At 39.9% G+C, this 26242-nt stretch overlaps 1 protein-coding gene across 2 annotated transcripts in view; it reads right to left on the bottom strand.

Moving 5' to 3' along the window:
• The window catches only part of SLC24A2 (solute carrier family 24 member 2), a 260455-nt gene that overhangs the window by 79758 nt on the left and 154455 nt on the right, over positions 1 to 26242 (bottom strand). For both annotated transcript variants that reach the window (XM_028524990.2, XM_028524996.2), the window contains exons 3-4: positions 17331 to 17369; positions 14600 to 14708 (exon numbers count right to left, since the gene is read on the bottom strand). In XM_028524990.2, the coding sequence (XP_028380791.1) occupies positions 14600 to 14708; positions 17331 to 17369 (148 nt within the window). The remainder of the gene's footprint in view (positions 1 to 14599; positions 14709 to 17330; positions 17370 to 26242) is intronic.

The following is a 26242-nucleotide window of genomic DNA, read 5'->3' as shown; positions in this document are numbered from 1 at the left end:
ACACCAACATGTGGTTGCCTCTCATGCACCCATTACTGGGGACCTGGCCTGCAACCCAGGTACATGCCCTGATTGAGAATTGAACCAGCCACCCTTTGGTTCACAGGCCCACGCTCAATCCACTGAGCTACACCAGCCATGGCAATTTTTACTAAGTCTTAAAAAGTGACAAAATACTTTATTCTCTTCCCTTGTTCCCTTTTAATTTATTTATTATTTTATGTATTTTATCTATTAAATATCTATCTATCTAATCCTCACCCAGGGACATGTTTCATTTGATTTTTGGAGAAAGAGGGAAAGAGAGAGAAACATCAACATGAGAGAGAGAAACATGAATTGGCCTCCTCCTGTAGGCGCCCCTACCAGAGATTGAACCTGCAACCCAGGCAACTGCCCTGACCGGGAATCAAACTGGCAACCCTTCAGTGCACAGAATGACACTCCAACCAACTGAGCCACGTGGCCAGGAAGTCCCTGCTCCTTTATAAAAAGAGCTTGTGAGGCAGTGCATACAGATAGGCCGACTGTCTTCTTTCATAGAAATTTGAGCTTGGTTACAATACATGTGACTTAGATACACAGGGCCAGGCCTAAAGTGATACTGACGCTTCTGTAAGCCACACCCACAACCCAACCAGTCACAAAGCCCTATCAATTCCATCCCAAAATAGCCTCAACTCTTGTCTTTTCTGTTGCATTCCTACTGCCCCTCCCTTACTCAAAGGCCTTGCTGAGGCTACTGCAATAGTCTCATTTGAACTCTTTTTTCCTAATCTTTCTTACTACCACCTGTCTCCCAGCACCTGTCACAACCTTTCACATTGTTACCAGGGTAAGCCTTTCAAAATGCAAACTGAAAATAGACCCCTCAATTCCAAGCATACTGTCTTTTTGTGTAGGAATTTTATTAGGTCTCCTAATTTATTTAATCACTTAGAAGCCAGTTTTGAGAGTCCCTCCTGCAGGCAGCATTCCTGAGTTTCCCCCTCCCTAGCGTAAGTCACTTTCTCCTGTTGTGTGCTCATCAAATGTACCTTCACTATCTGCTTCCTGCCCTTCAGGGCAAGGGATCAAGTACTCATTTTGTTCATGCCAGCACCCAGCAGAGTTCTTGGCACTCTGCAAGTGATTAAGTGCTGCTGAATTGAATTAAATCTCTATTTAATAGTGCTGTGTTAATCTTCTTTAGCCCAGCTGCCTTCAGTACTGATGCCTATGGTTCCTTCTATTTTGGTGTTCTCCACAGTTTCAAATATTGTCTTCAGTGTCCCTGTGGGGAGGGTGCCTGTGGAGGGAAATGCCTGTGACCTCAGCTCTTGGAATCACCTTCATTGCTTCTGTAAAACCAGAGAACTTAGATCACACACAGCACCTTCAGAAGAGTCCTCAGCACACAGAAGATGAAATGGTGACAATATCTTAGAAATGGGGATGAAAAAACCACTGGGGCACAGAATGGATGCAGCATTCTGGCAAAAGGACAACTTGGATGTTATTCTGAATCCCATCTTGTGGCCTGGCTGGATTTAGAGGTTTCTGCCAGACAGAGAGAATCAGTGCTAAATTATATCTGGCTATTGGGTGAGCACAGCTGAGTTTCACCCTCTGATGCACTGAACATCAAACAGTATCAGAAAAGCATACAGGAAAAGTGTCCTAGGGGAACAGGAAACAAATAATAAAAAAAACCCCAGTCTTTCAAGGGAGGAAAAAGGGCAAGGGGTAAAGAGAGAAGTGTGAGAAGGCAAGAGAATATGAGAACAGAATGAAATTGAGGGAAAAAAGACTGGGAGATAGAAAGGAAATTAGTGCCCCTGATGTAGAAGTGATTAAAATTAAAATTATTCTTATAATTATGTGTTATTCTATACTTGAGTATTGTCCAGGATGCCATTTTACTGAATACATGGATCCCTACCACAATAGACTCACCCAGAATTACGAAGAATTTATAGGATCAAGTTGAAAGTAGAATGAATGTTCATGTAATCCACTAAATTTCACTGCTTTTAAGTGTAAATCCATCTACTATTATTCCCACTTACATATCATATTGTATAAAGTGGGACTATACAGTGAGTTTAAAGTCCAAGATACAAAGATCGGGCAGAAGATTAAGAGACGTTTCACAGAAAAGTGTATCATGCACTTTAGATTAAATAGCCAATGCCTGCCAGTGAACCAGAGGTCTGATGATGTAGGAGGACTCAGGGCCTTATAACCTTCAAGTATACAAATGCTTTGGCAGGACTAGAAACAGAATAGTACAGTAATTGCTTTTCTAGGTTTTTATCAATATGTTGGAAAGGATTTTGTTTTAGTCTGACCAATGTCAGCTTTAAGCTATGGACCCAGGTGAAATTGAGGTTTTTTTGAAGGAAATAAGTACCATTTCACACTGATTTTCTTCTCATTGCATGAAGGATGGGAGGACTTTGTACATACAGAAACTATAATTATACAGCTTCAGGATAACTTTGCTCAAATGAAAGCCAGATTCCCATGTTATCTTATAGGCAGCCTTTGGAGGATTTAAAAAATCACTTGGTGAACAGGCCTCTTTATAAGGAAAAACATACAGAAGATAATTCATTGTCTTACTACTCAACCACTATAAACTGTCTAAAAATATGATGGTTAAAAAAACACCTAGAAGCAATTTATTTGGCAAACACCTATACAGAACTAATGACGGGCCAAGACTGGTGTACACACTCTGCTGGTGTGTATATATCAGCATCCACTGGATGGACAGGCGATAGTGAAACGAAAGTGCTTTTTCAGCTTCAGTGGCTGCCTGCATTTTTTGGTACCTGTGACAGCTGCGCTTTGTCTCTGGAAACTCTGAGTCCTCCCCTCTGAAGGAGTTCTAACTGTGTCTCTGAGCACGTGATATGTTCAACAGAACAAAGATGGGGCTGTAACTTGGTGGATGCTCCTTTGTATTTTTTCCATCTTTGTGCTATGTTTATACTCAAGTACCATCAAAATCATTTATTTTGCCACATATCTTTGTGTCCTTTACTTCATAACAATGAAAGAGAGAGAGACAGAGAGAGATAAAGAGAGAGAGAAATGAAGAAGGAGAGAGGGAGGAAAAGAAAACCCATCCCCATACTCAAAAGCATTTTTTTCAGTAAAGCCATTTACATTCTCATGCCCCAAGTGTACACATATTTATAATGTGTACAGCACAGAAAGAGAGATTCAATTTCAACCATCTTTGACGTTCAAATCTGAGTATAGTGCTTTACTATTCCCCAGAGAGGAGCTTTTTAACATGTCCCTGTGTTTGATCCATGAGAGGCATTAATAGCCTTCCTTCCTCTACCCAGTCATTTAAACTACTATCATCTTATTAAAAACATTGACCAGTAGATTGGATTTTATTCTTCTCCAAGAGAAGATTTTCACTCCTGTTGCCTATTCACTTTCCACTTGAGGTTGCATACAAGATTTTTCTTGCTAATTTAAACTGATCTATGATTTGGGATAGAAAGAAAGGTTATAATACTGCTATTCAGGGACAACTTCTCCACATTTTGAATGAAATAGACATGAAAATGACTTTCTTCTGGGATCAAATGGCAATTTATGAAAGCTCATATTGAAGCCATTTTTGAAAATAGAAGCATATGAAAGAAATAAAAAAATCTGTGAAGTGGAAAAGAAATGCAGCAAAATCTCACAAAAACACCTCAACATAGAATGGCAAGGACTGGATGTTTACATAGACAATGAGGCTGTTGGGAGATGAGTGAGAAGGAAGCCATCTTGTTCTTGATTCCTGGTTGGAAAGCTTTTTCATCATGATGACATCCTCCCAGGCAAAAAATGAGCATGGTCTCTGATAATTCCTCATATAACATACTATGACATAAAAGCCTATTACATGAAAAAAGTACAAGCTGGGGAAGTAACAAGTTCTTCTGTTTGATAGGTAAAAAATAAATCCAGTATGCAAGTTAAAGTGTAATCTTAGTGTTAGCTTCAAGTTAACACTAAATGTATATGCTAAAGAACTGGAAGGATTTTACAAAATGGAGACGTGGGTGGCTATGTACACAGAAGATGGACATGTGTGGCTATGAGGAGAGTCCTCTGTGGGTAAAAATCATTCAGGCTCCAAAGCACTGAGAGGCTGGGTGACTGAGCAAGTAATGTCACTCTTTGAACCTCAGTTTCCTCAGAGGTAAAATTTCCAGTAAATCCCAGGAAAACACACAGTAATTGCCAGGGCCACTGTTGAGAGAGAGTTATGAGACATCTATCAGGCATGTGGCACAGACCAGGCCACCAGAAAGTTCCACTCTTGATTTTCCTCTTCATCACCTCTTAGGCCTCTGGCTTCCTATATGTAAGTCACACACATACACAGAAAGAAGGTATATACACACACACACAAACATACACACAGTGCTGTAGTGCCCCTGACAGGAGAGACTGCTAGAACGTTAGTTCAGAGGACAAACAGACACATGCCTGCTCATCTCAAAGGAGTCCCCATTTTGGTTGGGCCAAAATATGTAGTAGTTTTGGGTCTTTCTGAACCATCTAGTTCAATGCTTTAAATTTCCACACCTATCCCTGCCCACACTCTTCACCTCCTTCGAGAACTGCTCTCAAAGCTAACTTTCTCCAGGAATGCTTTCTGGATGACCCTTCCCTGTGCATTCACACTCACAATGACTTTCCTCAAGGTCTGGAGAACAGAGTTCACCTCATCGAGACCTTGCCCTGCACCCACTGCCAAGCTCAGCACTGTACGAGCACTGTCATGGTTCTTAATCCAGTTTATGAATCTGCATTTGTCATAATGTGAAACTGCATTCACAATGTGTACTTTCACTCCTTCAGGAAAGATGGCCATGGCCCCTCAACACAGGTGATGCTAGTGCTCCAGGAAGCCCCTCTCCTTTCCCCCACAGTGCTTCACCAGGAACAGTTAACACAGTCTATAGCACATTGATGCTCACACCTTATTCCTATTCCTAAGGGGCCTTTCTGGGGAGATCCCAGCTGCCTCTCTCCCTTCCTCCCAAATACTTTGACCAGAACATCTAAAAGCTGCTCTGCTTTATACATCTTGATCTCTAGTTGGCATACTTTCCCCTTTTTGTTCTTGTTTGTGAAAAGTCTTTGCTCTTCTTACTTATTACACATAAATTTACAGATAGAGTTAAATTCACAGATAGAGTTAAATTCCATGGATACCTTTTTTAAAAAAATTTCAGTTAGGATTTAGAGTTCACTTAGTTGCACTTAGAGTTTACTTTGGGGAGAACTTGGTCGTATGTCAATAATTACTTAGATTTTCTTGTATGTTCTTCAGAAACAATTATTTATTGTTTTGCCATAAAGTTCTAAAACATTTCCTTTGGGTGAATCTTTGGTACTTTATGGTTTTTTCCCATTTGTGAGTGGGGTATTTGTTCTATTCTGTTATTTCTAGTCTAGAGGAAGGCTATTAAGTATGGCACACTGATAAAGATCTGACAGGAGCAAACTTTTCTTTTTAAATTAAATTTATTGGTGAGTGAACCCTTAATAGTTCTAACAGTTTATAAAAATGATTTACTCTGTCCTGTAGGAACTCCTTTATCAGTGGGATTCTGCTGTTAATAAAAATATATATATATTTAAAATACATGATCTAGGATACAGGAAAGATGGTAAAAATAGATATTTGCTACTCATTTTTGAGGCTTTTACCATCAAATGTTTTGGAATTCAGGTCACTGCAGCTGCCCGCTCACATCCCCCTGCCTGAGCCAGACTGATAAAGCACCGGGAGAGATGGCATCAGGATGTCACAATAGCTGCTGAAGAGGGAAATGAGGGAGCAAAACGGTCCTTCAGAAATGCTCCCAGGATACCCCCAACCGATGTGAATGTAACACAAATATGTTGGATATAAGGTGAACACAGCAGAGACCAGCTGAGAACATGAAGTGAATTTACCATGGGGAAATTTTCCTGTTTTTATAGTAGTAAATAAGACAGGTATCCCACTCAGTATGATGCCATTTTCAGATGCCTTATTACATGATTATGATGGTTTTGTCATGAAAAATACTCTCAAAGGAATTATATATCAAGCATGGGGACATGCTGTTCTAAACTGTCTCAAGCCCTGTGGTTAAATAATCCTTCAGTTCAATTACAGGCTCACTAGGCAAGTATTGTTACTACTTCTGTGTTTCTTAAGGTATAAATTTCACTTATTAATTAAATGTTGCTATTACTAATAAAATTGTTATTATAATGAAAATATAAGTCAAATTTTGAAAATCTACAAGGAAAGAGAAATTACTACAATTATAGAGAGAATGAAATGATCCATAAAACAGAATGAAGAGCTTCTTTTGCAGTTTCCTTCTTAAACACAAGTTAATACCAAATTATGTGGTAGCTACTATTTTACAGGTGTTTGAACTTGTAAAATAAATGAATAGTTAAAACAATAAACCTCTTAGAATCTTGTGATTTTTTTAAATATATAAAACTAGGCCCATGAAATGCAATAAATAAAAGATCTGACAGTATGTCAAAGGGAACGAAGTAAAAGAAGAACAAAGAGTTTGAAAAGAAAAAAGGAAGAAGTGAACAGGAGAACTCAGGAGGATGAGAGGCAGAGAGCAAACATTGCTCCCTGTAGCAGTAATTTCAGAACCACAGGCACATTTATCCAATCATCCAGCAAATATTGACTGAGCATCTACTTAATTCATGTCAGTGCTGTCCTAGAGGCTGGGGATACATTGGTGGCCACTGCAGATGTGACTGTTGTTCACCACTGTGCAGACCATCATCAACCAAATAAGACTTTGTTGGTCACAACAAAAGAGCCTTTGACAGGGTTAAGACAATCTACCTGGCTAGAGACATACAGTTCTCCAACAGAAAAGTTATAAAAGCAAGCACTAATTCAATCCATTCAGCAAATACTTATGGAAACCCATTTATGTTGGGCCCAGAGTGGGGGTTAGAGCCTGACCCATGTCCTACCATGTTGGAGATATAAGGGTGGAGACAGATGGTAAACAACAAATAAATACATTCATGGTGAAAAGTGTTACAGAGAAATATAGAGCAGAGTAAGGGAGATCCAGAACTCTGTTTTATCATCATTGTTTTGATTTTGCTTTTTCAAAGGTTGATTGAGTAATGCCTCTTTGATCAGGTGACATTTGAAGGAAGGGAAGGTAGAAGCCATTTGGTTCTCTGGGGGAGGAAGGGACATATGCAGAGCCCTGAGGCAGGAGTATGATTGGAGTTTGTGAGAAGGGGCTGCTAGGCAGCCAGAGAAGTGAAGCAAAGGGAATGACTGCATGAGAGGAAAGAGAGCAGTGCTGAGAGAGAAGAAGAAAGTAGGAAGGAGGGGGTAGAGTACAGTAAAACAGAGATGAAGGAAAGAGGAGAGAGACAGAGAGAGGAAGGTAGAGAGGCAGGTCACAGGAGGCTTTAGGGCCACTGTAAATACTAGAGCTCTTACTATTGGTGAGATGGTTTTGAGCAGAGGTGAGGCATAATTTCATTGTGTTTTAGGGAAACTAGGGTTCTTAGATGACAAGTTTTAGGGCATGCCTTTTCTGGGGAAGTATTCAGGGCTACTGTATAAAAATTGGATTCATGTGCCAGCAGAGAGCCCTTTAAAAGGGAGAAAGAAGGGGAAAATCACATCTCCTCCCTGTAAACCTGGGGTTTGAGAAGACAGGATGGAGGTTACTAGGGATGGGAAGAAGAGGGGAACACATTTGACCTTCATTGGGGTCTACCATGGAGTTCCATGTCTGGGGAGGTGGAGTGCCCAGCGCTGGCTCTGTTGGAAGTCAGGGTGGTTATACAGCCCCATTTTGGCTCATGTGATGGAAGTAGAAGTCTGCCTCTGGGAACACAAAGCTTTTCCTGATAAAAAATGCAGCTGCATTGTCTTCTCCTTCCATACAGGTAGGATAGGGGAAGCAGCTGCCATCCTATGAGGATGAGGATGAGAATTAGAGAAACATACTCTGGAAGAAAGAATGAAAAAACAGGAGACTGGGTCCCTAGGGGCAGGGTGGAGCTGTGTTACCGGCCTTGGACTGTTTACTATTGGGCTTCTTGTTGAATAAGAAAAATACACTCCCCCTCCCAAAAAAAAACTGTTAAGGCTAATTTGAAAATGCTATAGGACATTCCAAGTATATGACATTCTAGAAAAGGCAAAACTATGGAGATAGTAAAAAGACCAGTGATTTGGGAGGTTGTAAGGAAGAGATGAACAGGAAGAGCACAGAGGGTTTTAGGGCAGTGGAAATGCTCTGTATAATATTGCAAGATGGATACATTTTTCCAAACTCATGGAATGTACAACACCAAGAATGAACACTAACATAAACTATGGACTTTGTGTGATTATGGTGTGTCAATGTAGGTTCATCCTTCTTAAAAAATGTACCATTCTGGTGTATGGTTTTGATAACAGGGGAGGATATGCATGTGTGGGGTTAGGGAGTATATGAGAAATCTCTGTACCTCCTTTCCTGGTTACTTTGTTGTAAACCTAAAACTGCTCTAAAAATAAAGTCTAAAAAAACTATTAAGTTGGACCATGTAGTTGGATTTTATTGTATGACATTGAACACAATTTTAACTGAAAAATCATTGTCAACAGTCACTGAGTGGTAACTATATACTTTTTGGGGATTATTGTATTGAATACTCACCATAAGCCTCTGATGGTGGACCTATCATTATTACCTTTTGCAGATGAAGAGACCATGGCCCTAAAAGGCTGAGTAATAGCAATCATGAACTTATGCTGGTGGTACTATCATCCCATTTACAAGTGGAAAAATCTGAGGCCCAATGAGGTTCAGAAACTTGCTCTAGGTCTCATAGCAAGAGGATGAGCAAGGATCTGAACCCAGGCAGTCTGATTCTTAGACCACATGCTGACCATGTAGCTACATGGCCAAACTCTAATGCTATTCCACCTGTTCTGTTCCCACATCAGTATCTCCATTGTCATCACCCAGTCACTGAGTTCTGCCAGAGTTGCAGAGTTGGCTATGGGGTTCCTTTTCCTGTGTAGGTTAGTATTCGTGACATTCTGGATAGGTGGGTCAGTAGTTACTTCAAGTGCTTGAGGAAAATCCAAGAGATAAGAAGGAGGTGCACTGGGGACTCATGAGCAGTGCTGCAATTCCGGGTGTGGGGAACATGATGGGAGAGCTAAGGCTACAACAGGTCTTGCTGCAAAGGCTTATATATGGGAAATTCACGTCTTACAGATTGAATGTATAATTGTTCCGGGGACAGATCAAGTCTCCTGGTATTTAAGCTGGTGAGTACACCAGGAGAACAAGGAACACTGAGTTGGATAGGAGGCCACAGAGGCAGCTGAGTAGCATAAGGATTATGAACATAGACTTTGAGTCAGACAGATACAAGTTCAAACTCTGGCTCTGCCATTTACTTCTTGTGTCACTTAGTGAGGCAACACACCTCTTCTTTATACATCCATGTCATTCTTTGAATAATGGAGTAGGGCTAGTGTAAGGATTAAATGAGGAGGTTTATGTAGAGCACTCAGCCATAGTGCCTGGACTATAAGCCTTCTGCAAATGCTACTTGGTGCTACTATTATTAGACAAATTGATAGTAGAAGCTACTTCTCACTGCAAAAGTGCTACATCCAGTGTCCTTGTTTTAAGTTCATAAAGATGTATACCTGGATAAGCATAATGGCTTGTCTGAGAAAGCATTAAAATCAACATGGGACTCTAAATTTATTAGAAAGAGCAGTTCAGATAGCCATATTGTGATCTCAAAGACTGATACTCTAGTTCTCCAGGGCTTTCTTATAAAGAACAGAATCTTTATTCCAACCATTTACATGAGCCTTAAGCAGATTCCTTCTTTTCACAAACAATGTCCTGTCCAAAATCTTGGGGCCCCGGAAAGCTGTTGCTCAGCCTCATTTGAACTAAACCTTTACCCGAGGCAGGCTGCCCATGGCTTTGTCCCTTCAATCCAATGTGGTCTGCCCAGAGCACACTAATGAATAGTTAACAGGTGAACCGATGAGTGATGTGTGTCCCTGAGACAGATGGGCTTAAATTAAAGGTGATTTTGCATTCTTTGGTATCTTCCCATTGAGAAGAGGAGTCTCCTTCTCTCCTTCAATCTGGGCTGGCCTTCATGACTGCTTGACTGATAGAATGCAGTAGAAGTAACATTCTGGGACTTCCCAGGCTAGGCCATTGAAAGTTCTGCAGCTTCTCCTGAGTTTCTTGGAGGGTTTGCTCTTGGAACCATTAGCTGCCATGTAGGCAGCCTAACCATGTGGAAAGGCCCTGAGACAATATGAAGAGTCAGAAGGGTGCAACTGAGCACACCCTTGTAGCTTTGCCTACAAAGGTGCGAGACATGTGAGTGAGGCCCCACAGGGCCATAACCTGTCCATCTACTAGCTGAATAACACCAAATGACCTTGATTGATATCAGATGAAACAAATGAATTGCCCACCGATCCTTGCCCAGATTTCTGATTCATGAGATCATGAGTAATAAATATGGTGGTGGTTTTAAGCTATTAAGTCTTGGGTGCTTTGTTACATATCAATAGACAACTGAAACGAACATTGCTAGATCTTGTGACTCAGGCTCAGCGGCTGAATCAACCATCAATTAAAGCTTTTGGCAAGGACTCAACATGGGTTTGGAAGACAAAAACACCTGAGGGGCACAGATGAGACAAAGGGAAGTGTCTTTCAATGGGCCATCTGCCCTAGATGATGTTTTCAATGAAGTTGAAAACTTCACTTTGTGAATACTGACCGTATGCCCCACAGTGCACTGCTGAGCTTGGTGGACGCCATGAACACGAATGAACTGTCCTTTAGTGCAACAGGGAAGCTGCTGCCTTGTTTATGCCATCAAGTTGGTGATGTAACCAGCACGCTCTACATTGTTAAGGTGACAGTTTGGCATGAGGACATGTGAATTCAAATGATTAGATGCAAACTAAAATAGAGATGACTATTTCTGAGAGGAGTGGGGTTAATTTTTTGGCTGTTCTTGGAATGGAAAATGATTGCGAATTTTGGGGGAAAAATACCAGAGCAATCTGTTTTCTTGGCTGTGTGCTGTGGAACAATTTTAAAGCATTGAATTGCTTTCCATATATTCTAATCACTCAAGTCCAGAGCTGATTATGGCTCTCAGCATTCTCTCCGGTTCGCACCATCGGAGCATTCCATGTCTTTCAGGAGGCGCTTTCACTTTCACAGCGGGCGCCCGGATCCAGAAGGCACATATTGATACAGCAAACACTTTAATGCAGTGCAGCCCCTATAACTGCCAGGTGTTCCCCCAAATCACTGATGGCCCAACTCTGACACAGCCCAGATTCACTCTCTCTCATCTCACGGATATAAAACAACATCTCTCAAGAAACAGAAAAGACAAAAAAAGGTCCTACCAGAAACTAAACTACCTCAAACAGAAAGCAGAGAAATTTAGATTGAGACCTGTGGGCAAGGTCTAAAACAGACACGACAGGGGTGTGTATGCATAGGGTATCTCTGGAAGAAGCCCCAAGAAATTGGTAACTGTGGTTTCTTTTGGGGAGAATTGAAGGACTGAAGAAAATTGGGGGTTGACAAATGATAAAAACTTATTTTTCACCATAGCCTTTTGAATATTTTGAATTAAAAAATCATATGCTGCATTATTTTTCAAAATGACAGAATAGCTTTAAACCTTTGTGTGATACTTACAGTCTGCTAGACATGGTGTTAAACGCTTTATATATTTCACTTAAAAAGGTTTTATTGGTTATGCTTTTGCAGTTTCTCCCTTTGCACCCCTTCTTCCAGCCCCCACCTTCCCACAGTTGTTCATCCCCATGGGTAATGAATATATGCTCTTTGTCTAATCTCTTTACCTTCTTTCAACCAGTCCCACCCTCCCATATTTCACTTTGTTAATACTTATAACAACCTTGTGATGTAGCCATAATTCTGTATCATCCTGACTTTAGAGATGAGGGAACTGAGGTATAGAAAGCTTAAAAAACTTGTTCAAGGTCACACAGCTAGTAAATGCCAAGCTAGGATCTGAACCCAGAAAGTTTAGCTTTGGAGTCTGTTGTCTTAATTATTATATAACACCACCTTGTTAAAAATAAATATAATCAGTTGTCTGCTCATAATCGAGTTGGAGCAGCTAAAATAGTTTTTTTCATTTCTCCCATGGCCTTTGACAAAGATGGGGTGAAAAAGATAGTGGCTCAAAATAACCAAGATACAATCTTAAACCCATGAGACTTTAGAGGGCTTTGAAACTGAGTCAATATCAGGTCAAAGGCATGAATTTGGTCAACTTGTTTAATCTTTCTGAGCCTTAGTAGCTATTATATGCCAGGCACTCTGCTAGACCTTTGGGACAACTAATAAATAAAACAGAGTTCCTGCTCTTGAGAAACTTACTGTATCCTGGGGGTAACAGGCAATAAACAAATAGTCACACAAATTGTAATGTGAGCAATAAAAAAATTAAAGGGTGCATTAAGAGATGAGGAGTGAGGGCCCTGATTTATACTCAATGGTCAGGAAGTGTTATTTAGACAGAGTGCTGTAGATGGCTAGGACAAAGCAGGAAAAATAGAAGAGGTGAGGGAGACAAGTATTCTAGGTAGTTTATGCAAAGACCCTGAAGCAGAAAAGAAGTACCTGTTCTAGGATAAAAAGGCCTATGTGGCTAAAGCAAAGTGAGTCAAATTGAGTTTGGAGAAAGGGGCAGATTGTGACCATGGCCAGTATTTCACAATTTTCCTAAAAGCCATGGGAAGCCACTATAGGTTATAAGTAGGAGTGACATAATTCTATTTACTTTTTAAGAAGGTTACTTGGGCTACTCTGTGGAAAATATACAAGAAGAAAGCAGTGGAGAATGTGGAAATCCAGTTAGGAAGCTAGAAATCCAGGCAAGCAATGAAGATGGCTTGGAATAAAATACAGGCAGAAAAAGCAGTAGATACATTTGAGAAGTTTTGGTGGTATAATGTTTTATGTGATTAGAATAATGTTATCTATGAAGCGTTATTATGAAGCATAAATTTATAGGTGTGAAAATGCTTTGTCAACTGTGAAGTGCTAAAGAGAGGTAACTGACAATTATTATAGATGAAGAAACCCAGTACATGCTAGAGAGACTGTAACTTGCCCAAAGTTACACAACTGCTCAGTGGCTGGGAGGAAGTTGACCTGTGATCCCTTCGCCCCCTTCTCTGGGGGTGTGCCTGGGAGAAGGAAGAGAAGGCTAGTGACCAGGTCTAATTTCCTTGTCAGGCGGGCGTCTGGGTAAACACAGTAATAATATTTAGGATGTGTCTGACTACTAAGTAAATAGAAGTCAGGGTCTATGAACCAGGGTTCCTTGGAGAACATCACGTCAACTATACAACCCTCTGGGGTACAAAATAATTTTTTATTATTGAAAAACTCCACAATGACAAGTGACCCTTTATCCTCCCCTTTTATTCTGGAGAAGTGGTGTGTGTCAAGGGGAGCTAGGACCTGGGGAGCCGTTCTTGAGGTCCTAGAGTTTTCTTTACTTCATCTGAACCTCTGAATTGCCTGTACCTCTGACATTATTTAGCAAAGCTTTATATTGGGTAAGAGCTCTGATTTAAGTGACATGGTTTGACACTTTCATCCCACGTGTTTATTCAGTGGCAGAGACCTCTTTCCCAGGCTATTAGTCCCTGTGTAATATCAGGCCCAAATATAAGGTCCACGGATGAAGTGAGAACAGACTTGGTGACGTGTGAACTCCTTGCTAGTGACCTAACTCTGATATTAATTTGATACACCAGATATCTATCTACCCCCAAAATTATTTTTTTAAGGATAGTTATACAGTTTAAGAAACTTGGTGTATCTGTCTTCATTGTGAATGACTAAGACTGGAAGAACTCAAAACTGGAGTTTGGGATGTTTCATGTGATTTCCTGAAAAGGCGAGTCAGGCCTTTCAGGTCTCCAGCGACTGTTCCTAAGCACTTACCTTAAAGAGAGCTCTTTAGATGCTTAGAAGCTCACCTCCCACTCTCCCATTGCCAAAGAATCAATAGAATATCAATGTTCAGCAGTGAACATTGTTAGAACATCGTTCCTAAAACTCCTCTTGGCCCTCCTAAGGCATGAATTCTTTTTTCTCTTTTTCTCTCTTTTAAAGATGCACAATTTACCTTAGTATAAAACTTTATTTTGGAATGTAGGAAGGATAATGAAAAAAAACTGTCACTCTAGCTGGAATGGAGAGAAACCTTTTTGTTTTCTCTGTCTCATAACAAACTGCATTTATGCTGGAGAAATCAAAAGACAGAATCAAAACATACGTGGATGTCATATTCTACTCTTGGTACAAAAGTCTCTGATCATGAACTGAGCTGTTGCAGAGAAAGCACAGGGCTTCCTCTGGAAGATGCTAAATGCAAGGACATTGGCAGGCTTGTGTGATGGAAATGTAAACATGTTTTATGAAGAGAAATGTGTCCTCTTTCCCCTACCTCTAAACAAGCTCCCAAACTAAAGTCTGATGTTTACCTTCAGCGAGCGGGTCGAGAGTGTGTATCATGAGCTGGAAGATGCTGTTCCTCATGAGGCTGTTGTGGAGAGACGCAGAGCTTCCACCTCGCTGGAGACGTGGCTTGGTCTGAGCAGAAAAACCAGATGGGATGCTGTTAGTTCCCTGAAACTGAGGGCAATTGCAGATAGGGTCCTCACCTTGTCTGGTGGTCACTTGTTTCTGTCACATGATCACACACTTGTGTGTGATCAAAGGTTTTCAAGGTACATTTCAAATTCCCCAAAGGAATGGCTTTCTCACATCCTTTCCTACTAAATAAATTGCTACCATTTTTTAGAGCTTAGTAAATACTAGTTGATGTGCTATATGCTTCACTTCCATTAGTTTATCTCATTCTCAAAATGAACCAAATGAACTAGACAATGTTGTTTTTCCCTTTAGACAGATGAGGAAACTTTGTCTCAGGGAAATTAAATGAGATGTTCAATTCACACAGACAAAAAATGGAGGATAGAGGACTGGATCTCAAGTTTGCCTCTCTCAAAATTTGTTATCCAAACCAGTGGGTAGTTTCTAAAATGTTTGGATTGTATAACCTATTAGTAAAATTTTGAGTATGTATGTATATATGTATGCATCCATATCTGTATCTGTATCTATAACCACACCCATACTAAATATGAGCATACATATTATAGAACATTTGAAAAATGGAAATTATGAAGAATAATATAGAAAGTAAATGACAGAGGTGATAATGTTTTCTCCTTGCTCCCCAAAGGAACACCTTGCACAGCTTCTGGGTTTCTTCTTCTCTTCCCTGGACCAGAGCTCTAATCCATGAAGCCCTATGGTCTGCGTTAAGTGTAATTTTAAAGAGAGAGAAGCACTTACAATAAATCTATAGAGCAGACTTCTAACTTCAAGGCGGGGGGTTCTCTTGCATAGAATCCTACTAGAGTGATCCTTTGGGCACACAAATGAAACTGACAGGTAAGAGAGGAATAATGAACCTCTAGAGGTAAGGTTACCAATAAACTCTTTTTTTAAATCTTTAAAAACAGACAATCTAAAAAAACCCCAACTGTCTGCACTGTCAGATATTTATCCTGCATGAGAATGGTTTTCTCCCCCTGTGACTGATTTTGTGTTGGTTATCCCAGGGGAGGATGCTCCAGAGGCCATGCTCTACAGATGGGTAACATAATGCGAGGAAATTAATTTCTTATTGAACTTTTGGTCCAAAATCTTGGCATGATATTTTTCTGGGGTCAGGTACAAACAGAATACTGTTTCTTACTGTCTTCCAACCCTCTGCAATGTAGGGTTTTCCAAAAGCAGTCCGTCATACTTCAGATCCACAGGGTGCTTCCCCAGAAAAGTCCCATGATCAATATCTTGGACAGTGCTACACCCTAGACAAAACCACCTTTAGAGTTTTAAGATATACATTACACCACTAAGTAAAAAAAAAAAATCAGGTTAACTCGGTGAACTTGGACAGCATTTCTGAACTATTGCCCATGGATCCTCACTTTGAAGAATACTTATTAACTTATGATTATAGTCTGCAAGTTTGGAGACAAATATGAAATCTGTACTAAGCTTGAAGTATGTGTAAAATGTCAGTATGAAGTACATGGCGATATAGGGATTTCTTAGTGTGACTTTATTATAATTGATATTCTACTAGAAATTATGTTCCCCGCTCTACAGAGTTTGGAGAAAAATCAGGGGGGATTACTGGTGTCTCAGTGGTGAGCCAGATCATGAGCTCCTCAGGGAAGAAAACTGGGTCTGTACCCCTACGCCAGCATTTGACCTGGCATGTCCTATAGACTCTCAGTGAATGCCGTAAATCTTTGCTTTCAGCACTGGAGGAGGAAGGATGGGACCGTACATATTTTCATTCCTCATCCTTCTGCCTTAAAAATCTGTAACAATTTAAAATAAATAGTGTTATTTGATTCAGATGGTTAAGGTTCAAAATATTTTAGGGGCAAGGTTAAGAGAAATGAATAGATTGGAAATGTAATCATTGTTTAATGGCTGAACACAAAAACTCTGAAGGTCATTTCTTTGTCATGCTTCACAGTACAAAATGGGATGTGTTAATTGGACAGGAACTGAAACATGTGCTTATTGTTAATAATTGGCCATGACCACTATTACTACAGTTCTTACTGTGATAAACTGGAAGAACTCTGCTTTGGAGATCTTCATTAGCAAAGGATTATTTCTATTAAAAAACTTAAAGCATTCTTTTGGGTATTTGTGTGTGTGTGTGTGTGTGTATCTCATGCAGCATTTCTTTTTACAGAACCAAAAGAAATTTCCAAGCAAAAATTAGGTGCGTGCAGATATACAGAGAAGAGCTATGAGGCATTAGACACCCCCCAACCGACCGCCCCACCCAGCCACTGTTCCTAAATGTCAGCTCAACATCCCCTGGAATACAATTTGGGACTACTTCACCATTTCAACTCCTAAAAAAGTTTATGCCAAATGAAAGAGAGAACTCTGACTTTATGAAACCTAGTCTCAGAGATAGTTTGTCAGTGAGTGTCAGAATTCAGCTGACACTAGTTGTAGGCTGGAGCATACACACACAGCAGCAGATTAGCCCACTTAAGTATTCCAAGGGAAGGGGTGACTTGTTGAGCAAGTGAGCCCCTCGCCCTCCCCCGCCCCCACCCTCCACTCTCCACAGTCACATGAACAGGTACAGACAAGGCCACTGCTTCCTACCGGTAGTGTCGGTTCATCCTTGTCCCTGGCTGTAGATGACTGCGTAAGACAAAAAAGCAAAAAAAAAAAAAAGACAAGTAAGTAAATAAACAATGAATCACATGTAGGTTTTACATTTAAGAACAATCATTCATATAGGGAAATATTTGGTTCTTTTTGCTCCTGGGAAGGATTATGCCAACACAGGGGGCCAAGAGTGCATATTTCTCACTAATATATGATGGTTTGTTTAGGCACATGGTACATTTCCTGAAAGATCAAACTTGAATGGGCAGCCAAATGTCCAGCAATAGGAGGCAGTTAGATCAGTTAAGGCCCAGCCATGAAGTGGAATACCATGTGGTCATTAAAATGAATGAAGTGAGTACACATGTATTGACATGGAAACATATCTAACATATACTGTTAAGTAAAAAGAAATTAAACCTTATTTATATCTCATTTTATTAAAAATCACAATTTGGTATATGTAAAAAAACTCTGCAAGAGTTATACCAAACTTCTATTAGTGGTAATTGCTAGGAGGATTACAAGAAAGTGTCATTCCCTCGTCTTTTGAAGGGAGTCAGCATTCATTGCCTTGCATGTGGTCAATAAAAGTAAAGAAAGCCTGAAGAAGTAAGGCCACTGAATTAGACTAGGATCATTACACATGGAATTCAGATGACCTGCCCTTTTTCCTACTCCTACCACTTCAAGTTTTTCATGCTAAGGATGGGTATCCCCGTTAGGTTGAGGAAAAAGTTGACTAAACACAGGGGCATGTGAGGGGCTGTTGGGAGAGAACACAACTCAGAAAAGGTGGCAATGCAATTCTACTAACACTCCCCACCTGGACAGCCTCACTTCCCCAGCTTAGTACGATCACTCCCTCTTTGAAAGAGCTGGGGCACCTTCCTGTGATCTTTCCAATGATGTTGTGAATTTCCTCACGCTAAGACTACTACCTTGGTGACTTCATCTCAAGTATGACTGCACACAGTAAGAAAAAACTAGAACCATTCCCCCTGGCTCGCCTTCTGGTCTTCCCATTACAGTCTTAGCTGCTCTGCATCTTCAAGGATAATCACACACCCGGAGGTGAGAGGACAAGTGCAGAGCTGTTCTAAAACCTTCGGCGGCCCTCGGCTCTCTTTTTCTAGTCCTACCACACACTTCCAACAAAGAACATTAAGGGACCCCAACATCCCACCTAAACTATACATGTCCATGTAAAAATAAAAATTTTCACATTATTGGCTATATGCAATTCATTTAACTTATGATTGGCTTGCTCAAAACCTTGAAAAGTGAGAAAAATGAATCCATAATTCATTTTCACATGTCACTTTTAAGAAGACTAAGTTTAATACTTAAGTTGATATTAAACATTTTGTAAACATTCAATTAAATATTTAGATATCTTTTTGGATTTAGAATCAACATCAATGTATATTTTTTCTTCTGGTTCCAAACATTTTTGTAGATCCTTGAAGAATTAGTAACTCTCAGGCACCTACAGAAGCATTCTGGATTGGTGGTAATTTCTGAGCACACCTATCAGTATTGCTAAATTTGCCATAATCCCCTGACTTGGGGCTCCCTCTCAGTGACTTTTCTTAAAACACTAATTAAAAAAAATCCCGATTCCCTAGTTCCTAGGCACATGCTTGGGGAACTGGAGTGGACCTGAAATTGCCCTTTGATTTCCCTTTCTGGTCTTAAAGGCACTGTATGATCCCGTTTCTGCCTGGCAGGTCCTTTCATTTTTTCTTCTTCCACATCAGACAGCTCAACAAATGGCCTCACATTATACAGAACAATCCCCCGGGGAAATCATCCAGGGCAACCAGCTCAGCCTTTGGACCTGCATTGAGATTAACTGTTAGAGCACGCCTTTTCAGTCAGCAAATTTACACCTTGTGGCTAAATGGGAGAAAAATAATTATGAGCTGGGATTGATACCACAGAACATGAAGAAACAGGATGAAAAGGGTAGTCTTTATAACAGCAAAATATCACTAGCTGAGACTTTGGTTTAAAAAATATATTTAAAGAAAACATTTGAAGAAAGAAAAAAAATCCAAGTGTGTCTTTTGACTTGAAGGAAAGAAAAAGATATCTACCCACATTGACTTCCTTTTTCTCTCATGAGCGAGGAGGATCATAAGATGAAATAAATGGAAAGAAATGCCTTATACACAGATGCTACAGAGGAAAATCTGGAATCCTGTACAAAACCTCCCACTGTTTAATGTCAGCAGGAGTTGACATTGTTAGTTTTCTTTCAAGTGTAATTTGCAGGCATGAATGCACATCAGGTTACAACACATAAATTTATGTATACACACAAATGGCAGCTGAGGCCATTAAGACACCCTCCACTTCTTTTTATGTAACCTTGTTGCAAAGGAGATGAAAAATGTGACATATGATAGTAATTGCTCATTTTCAGGGGCTTGCCCATGTGTACTGATAATTCCTGACATTCACCTGACTTAGCCTCACTCTAATTGCATCTTGAAAAAGCCTCACAGTCTTGGCAATGGGCTGCTGATTATGTTAGGAATTTAATTTTAGAGGCGTTTTAATTACATTGGAAATAACTAGTGAAGGTGACAAAGAAACAATCCAAATGTGCATAGCCTGTAGCGTTTCTAACCACTAGGTTATTTAGCGAACTATCTGGATTTTAAGTTGATCTTGGTGTCGTGAATTTATTTTCAGGGCTATTGAACATTTGGCAAGCTTATTCTAATCCATCAGATGTTACAGAAGACAGCTTCTTAAAAAAAATCCAATATGACTGTAAGGATTAATCTTGGCATTCTTATTATGCATTTTGCTTTTTAATCCCCCTAACTTTATACACACCAAAACATCGTACATTTGGAAGCCCAGTTCCTGGTGGTCAGTTCAAAGGTTGTGCCAACCACAGGAAAGATCTCTTAAACCAAATCCATAGTATATACAACAATTCTTTTTAAAAAATTATTTCTTTACTTTTAGAGAGAGGGGAAGGGAGGAAGAAAGAAACATCGATGTGTGAGATAAACATCGATTGTTGCCTCTTGCATGCTTCCCAACCAACAGGGACCAGGCTGCAGCCCAAGCACGTGCCCTGACAGGGAATTGAACCGCTGATCTCAAGCTTTGCAGGATGACACTCAACCAACTGAGCCATGCCCGTCAGGGCTACACAGCAATTCTTGAGGAATATTTTTAAAAATTCATAAAATGCATACCAAAGGGTCTCAGGTTGGGGCTCTGGTGTGCCAACACAGATCCTCCTCTTCATTCATGAAAGCAGGACACCCACCAGGCCAGGATGTAGGAAACACATCTTTTGCATAAAAAAGTATTATGTAATTCAGCCTTTTATGCAATTCAATCTGCCCCCCTTCCTAATTATTGCAAGTAATTGAGTAATTGAGCAACTGGGATGTTGCCACTAATAGAATATCTATTATTCTTCTTGGTGGAAACCCCAATTCTTTACTGGAATTTTGCTACCTATTTTCTGTTTTCAAAGTGCCTTATCCCTCATCTAATAAAACATATAGCCCATTTAGAAAGCATTTTAATGCTATCAATCATTCGCAAGTTCTTAAATCTCATTTCCTGTGACCCTTGGATGCCACTGATTGAGAAATAACTTTCTTTTTTTAAGGTAGTTTTTAAAAAAGATTTTATTTATTTATTTATTTTTAGAGAGAGTGCAAGGGAAGGAAGGAGAAAGAGAGGGAGAGAAACATCAATGTGTGGTTGCTTCTTGAGCACCCTCTACTGGGGCCCCAGGCCTGCAAACCCAGGCATGTGCCCTGACTGGGAATTGAACCTGCGACCCTTTGGTTTGCAGCCTGTGCTCAATCCACTGAGCTACACCATCCAGGGCAAGAAATAACTTTCTTGACTACTAAGTAAAGCTTTGCTGTGAATTTGTACAGAGCCTTACCCCCACATACAGGCCTCCACTTTCACACATAATCATTAAGCAAATATGGCACTATTTAGCTGCATCAGAGTCACACAGCCCCTGGTGATTGCCCACCTGCAAATCACATAACCAAATGGGTCACTGGGACAATTTCATTTGCCAGAAAACAAGTGTGTAACTTAGGGGTGACTCTTCTGGCTGATGGCTCCTCAAGAGATATAGAAAGACAAGCAATTTGGCTGAACAGTCAAGTACTAACTGTGAATGTCCACTGCCAAGACCTTTCACTAAATCCTGTGGAGTGTGCCTACAGTCAGTGTGTCAAGGACCCAGATGCACTCTAAAGTCTGTAAGAAACAGACTTTAGTCTGTAAAGTCTGTAGGAAAGTATAATCATTTTATCATAAATGTGATCCAAAACATTTATGCCAGTAATTAGAAGTATTAATCCAATATTTAATTGACATTAATTTTTATGTCCTAGAATTTAGAAAGGTCGAGTAAGGGACAATTTGAATGATTGATTTCAATTTCAAAAATTAACCAAGATGTATGAAATGATGTCTCCTTTTCCTTTCAATACAATTTACCTGTAATGAGCAAAAACATTCACCATCTCTCTCCTGGATGGTAAGAGAACCTTAAAGGCCATGGGAAGACTAGCAAAAGGTACAAAAGCCTGAAATCTGAAATGTAAAAGGAAAGAAACCGTAGAACCTCTTAATCAGATGCAAAATCATCTCCCTCTCCCTCCCTTTACTGTGTCCTAACATATTCCCTAAAATATTAAGAGTGGCGAATTAAATAAATTCCTAAAGAAAAAAAATAGTGAGATTTAAATTCAAAGTACTTTTACCACCGGCTGCTGGGTAATTACCCCAATATCACTGTCGTGTAAGAGCATAAGAATCTCAAAGATTAATGAAGTGCTGAAGGTGGCCGCCAGGATGCAGGAACACCCACCTCACAAGTGGCTTCAAGAAAGGCAGGAGGGTGGTTGCATTGATTCCCAGGTATTTTTTTGGTGCCTATTATAAATGACATTGTTTTCTTAGTTTCCCTTTCTGCTAGTTCATTTTTGGTGCACAAAAATGCAATGATTTCTGAATATTTTGTATCCTGTACTTTATTGAGTTCATTTATCAGCTCTAGTAGTTTCTTGGTAGAATTTTTGGGATTCTCTAGTACACTATCACGTCTATAGCAAATAAAGACAGTTTCACATCTTCCTTTTCAATTTGGATGCCTTTTATTTCTTCTTACTGTCTGATTGCTGTGACAAGGACAGATGATACTATGACAAATAGGAGTGGTGAATGCAGACACTTCTGTCTTGTTCCTGATCTTAAGGGGAACACTTTTAGTTTTCCCCCAATGAGTATGACGCTGGCTGTGGGCTTGTCATACATGGCCTTTATTATGTTGTGCTATGTTCCCTCTATTCCCACTTTGCTGAGAGTTTTTATCATAAATGGGTGGTAGATTTTGTCAAATGCTTTTTTAGAAAGGGTGGAAGTTAATTAAAAAATGTGGTAATGGAAACTCACAATTTAGAAGCAAAGCATTTTGATGATTATTAGAATAAGTCCCACAGTCATGGAATATTTGGGATAGTAGGAAGAAATTTCAGAATAATAGGTATGCCCCCAAATGGAGGGAATGGCAGTGAAATTGCTTAGAGACAGTTAAGAAGCAACATTTTGCCTTTTAAATAGTTGTACAGGAGAAGAAGTAATATGTGATGAGAAGTGATGTCATATAGTTATTAAGAATATGGAATTCGAGCCCAGACTGCTGGGGTTTATTTTCCTACTTTAGTCACTTATTAGCTGTGTGACATTTCTGATAAGATACTTAACCTCTCTATGCTTTATTTTTCTCATCTGTAAAATGTGGATGATAATAGTAAGTACTTCAGAAGGTTACTGTGAGGATTAAAAAGTTAATACATGTAAGGCACTTAGACCAGTGTTTGGCACTTAGTAACGACTATGTATTAGCTCTATTGTCATTACTATTAATATTAGGAGCCACAAAGGAGAACAATGACAAATTATGTGACAAAAGTAGGTTCAGGGTTATGAACTGCATTAAAGAGAACAGGGTGGTTTGTGTGGGATGTAGGAAAATTCCATTGGTTGGCATGGTGAGAGGTGATTAATACAGGACACTAGATGGTTAATTGGACATGTCTGAGGTTGGCAGTTGAGGGAGGAGATATACAACAGATTATATTTTCTGACTTGGCTTCTGACTGTGTCCCTGTCCCATGAATCAGCATTGCCAGGATATAGGATTGGCCAGGCTAGGTCAGCTTTTCACATTTCAATACCTTAGTGGGCCTAGTTTTGATTAGGAAGCTCTAGAGGCTGGATGACTCAGAGAAAATAGAAGCTGAACCTGAACCAAAAGGATCTCGCCTCCCATGAAATTCTGGAGGTTTCACTTGGTAGGATGTCGCTTGTGAGCACAAAGAGAAATATATGGCTCAGATAGGCACAGGCGTAGTCTTGAGTCCAACCCATGCTGGCTGGCATTTGGGACTAGAAGTTCCCTGATTCCAGGGAGCCAGGCTGTGTGGGGATGGTTTGTGAACATGTGAGTACCTGCATGTGTTGGGTAACTGTGGAAAGTCACGATTTGGATAAATAGTACCACAAGTTTCCCTCAAAACCTGGAAAACGCTCACCCCATGAGAAGGCCACTAGTCTACAGATGAGATGAAGCATTTGTTGTGATACTGTCTAAAATTATTAGGAAATACAGTTTGGGCGTATTCAGTAGGCAAGAGGTCAGGGTGACTTCAAGATGCAAGACTGGACTGTAACTGACGAGCTGCAATTTACACAATTGCATATAATCAGAGTCTCCAGACTTTATTGATTATATGCCATTGTCAAAACCATTCTGAACAAGAAATATATATGTATATATATAATGTGAATGTCTATCTATCTATCTATCATCTAGTTTATCTGCTACTTTCAACCACTAAGTAAACATAAACTAATTTTCTTATTTTAAAAATAAAAATAAATGAAAGGATCTTAGTATTTTTTCTTACATCCTAAATAACTGTCTGGTATGCCCCCCTGGAGCATTAGCTGAGACCCTTAAAAGAGTTTTACTCAGTGATGTTTGCCAGGGGCTGGGGTTGGGGAGTGGGGAGAGGTTGGTCAGGGTGCCAACCCCCAGTTATAAGATGAATAAATTCTGGGGATCTAATGTACTGCATCGTGACTATGACTAATAACACTGTATGATACAGTTAACAGTTGCTAAGAGAGTAGATCTGTGTTCTCACTTAAAAAAGAAATGGTCATTATATACGACCTGATGGAGGTGTTAGCTGACCCTATAGTGGTAACCATTTTGCAATGCATCAGATCAACATGTCGTATACCTCAGACTTACAGGATGCTATATGCCAATTACATCAATAAAGCTGAAAAAATTAAAAAGGAGTTTTAAATGTTTCTCACAGAATTCCTAAGCTGGGTGCGTACTGCAGCCAGTTTTCCCAGCCAGCCTCTCACACAGTTGAAGTTGTAAGATCCTTGAAAACAGTATTCACCTCATGCCTCCATAGTCCCTAATGTGGCTACTTATGTAACCAAGGGGCACAGAAGAGTGGGGCCACTTAGGCAGAATTGGGGCTGTGTTCCACGTCAGTAATGAAAGCTCCTTCAATGATTGCTCCACTGGGTGTATTAATAGTAAATACTGGCTGGATTTAGATCCACCCCCTTAGAATCAATAATTTAACCTTTCTTATTAAGTAGGTACATGGAAGACAGTAATCCGCATTTTATAAATGGAGAGAAGCAGGAAGTGCCTCAGGCTATTTCTGCACTCAGGATACTAAACACCTTGTTAATTCACTTAATTCAGGAATTAACAACTCAACTACCACTGACATCTCTCATTGCCCTGAATGATCCAGATGTTCCTAATATACGTTGTTGTATTGCTTGAGCACTTCTCCCAATTGCTAATGAACCATTTTGACATGCCAATCAAACACGGGCTGTTAGTGGTGTTCTGGCACCAGTCACCCAAATCTCCGGTGACCAGTCAAGAACCCCAAATGCATTCATGTGCTCATTCTGGATTGCCTCACTTTTTAATTTATTTTAAAAGAGAAGTGTCTAAGTTTATCTGAATTAAAAATAAAAGTCCAACAAATGCTGGTTCTGGACACAGCACAAAATAATTTGCGGCAAATAATGCAAATTCTAGTAATGATGGGTAATATTTATTGAAAGCTCAATATGTACCAATAGCTTCCTATACAATATCTTATTGAATCTTCACAATAATAGGTATTATAACCACTCCTGTCCACTTTCATACATGAGGAATTGAGGCCAATGAAGGTTGGACAATTTGTCCAAGGCCACGTAGCCAGTAAGTGGCAGAGCTGGGATAGAAACTCAGGACAGCTGGGCGCCAGGGCCTCGTCAAGTGTTGGGGAAACAGGGAAGCGGTTTTCCTTGCAGTGGACCTTGTGGAAGAGACTGAAGAGATTGGGACTGCAAATAAAGTAAAAGCAATTTATGTATATTAAAAACTATTTGTGAGCTTTGACTCCAATGGAGGCCAGAAAATAGTTGGCAAGTGATTTCTGTGAGGAAGAATGACAGATTTCATTTGTGTTCATATGATAAAAATGTTGGTGTCTGGGGATAAAGGGAATATAGTCATTTCTTATCTTTTCAGCATTATTATTTAGATTTACCTACAATGGTCATGGGTTTTCATTATTATTTTTGTCTCTTGAAGGTCACAGAGACCCTTTTCATCACCTTCATAATGGCGTAGGTTCAAGTAACACTGAACTAGTTTACCCATGTAACAAACTGGCTTGTGTGAAGGAGTTTATAGCTTAGCAGAGGTTGGGATGAGTGGGGCCCTCTGGTGGTCCCATTTATCACTTGTGGCCATAGATACTGGTATATATGTAGTTTATGTGGAAGCACATGCACCCAGTCTTCAA

This window comes from Phyllostomus discolor, chromosome 3 (assembly GCF_004126475.2).
Source record: "Phyllostomus discolor isolate MPI-MPIP mPhyDis1 chromosome 3, mPhyDis1.pri.v3, whole genome shotgun sequence".
In the NCBI taxonomy this organism is placed as follows: Eukaryota; Metazoa; Chordata; class Mammalia; order Chiroptera; family Phyllostomidae; genus Phyllostomus; species Phyllostomus discolor.
This window is presented reverse-complemented; position numbering and strand designations above follow the sequence as displayed.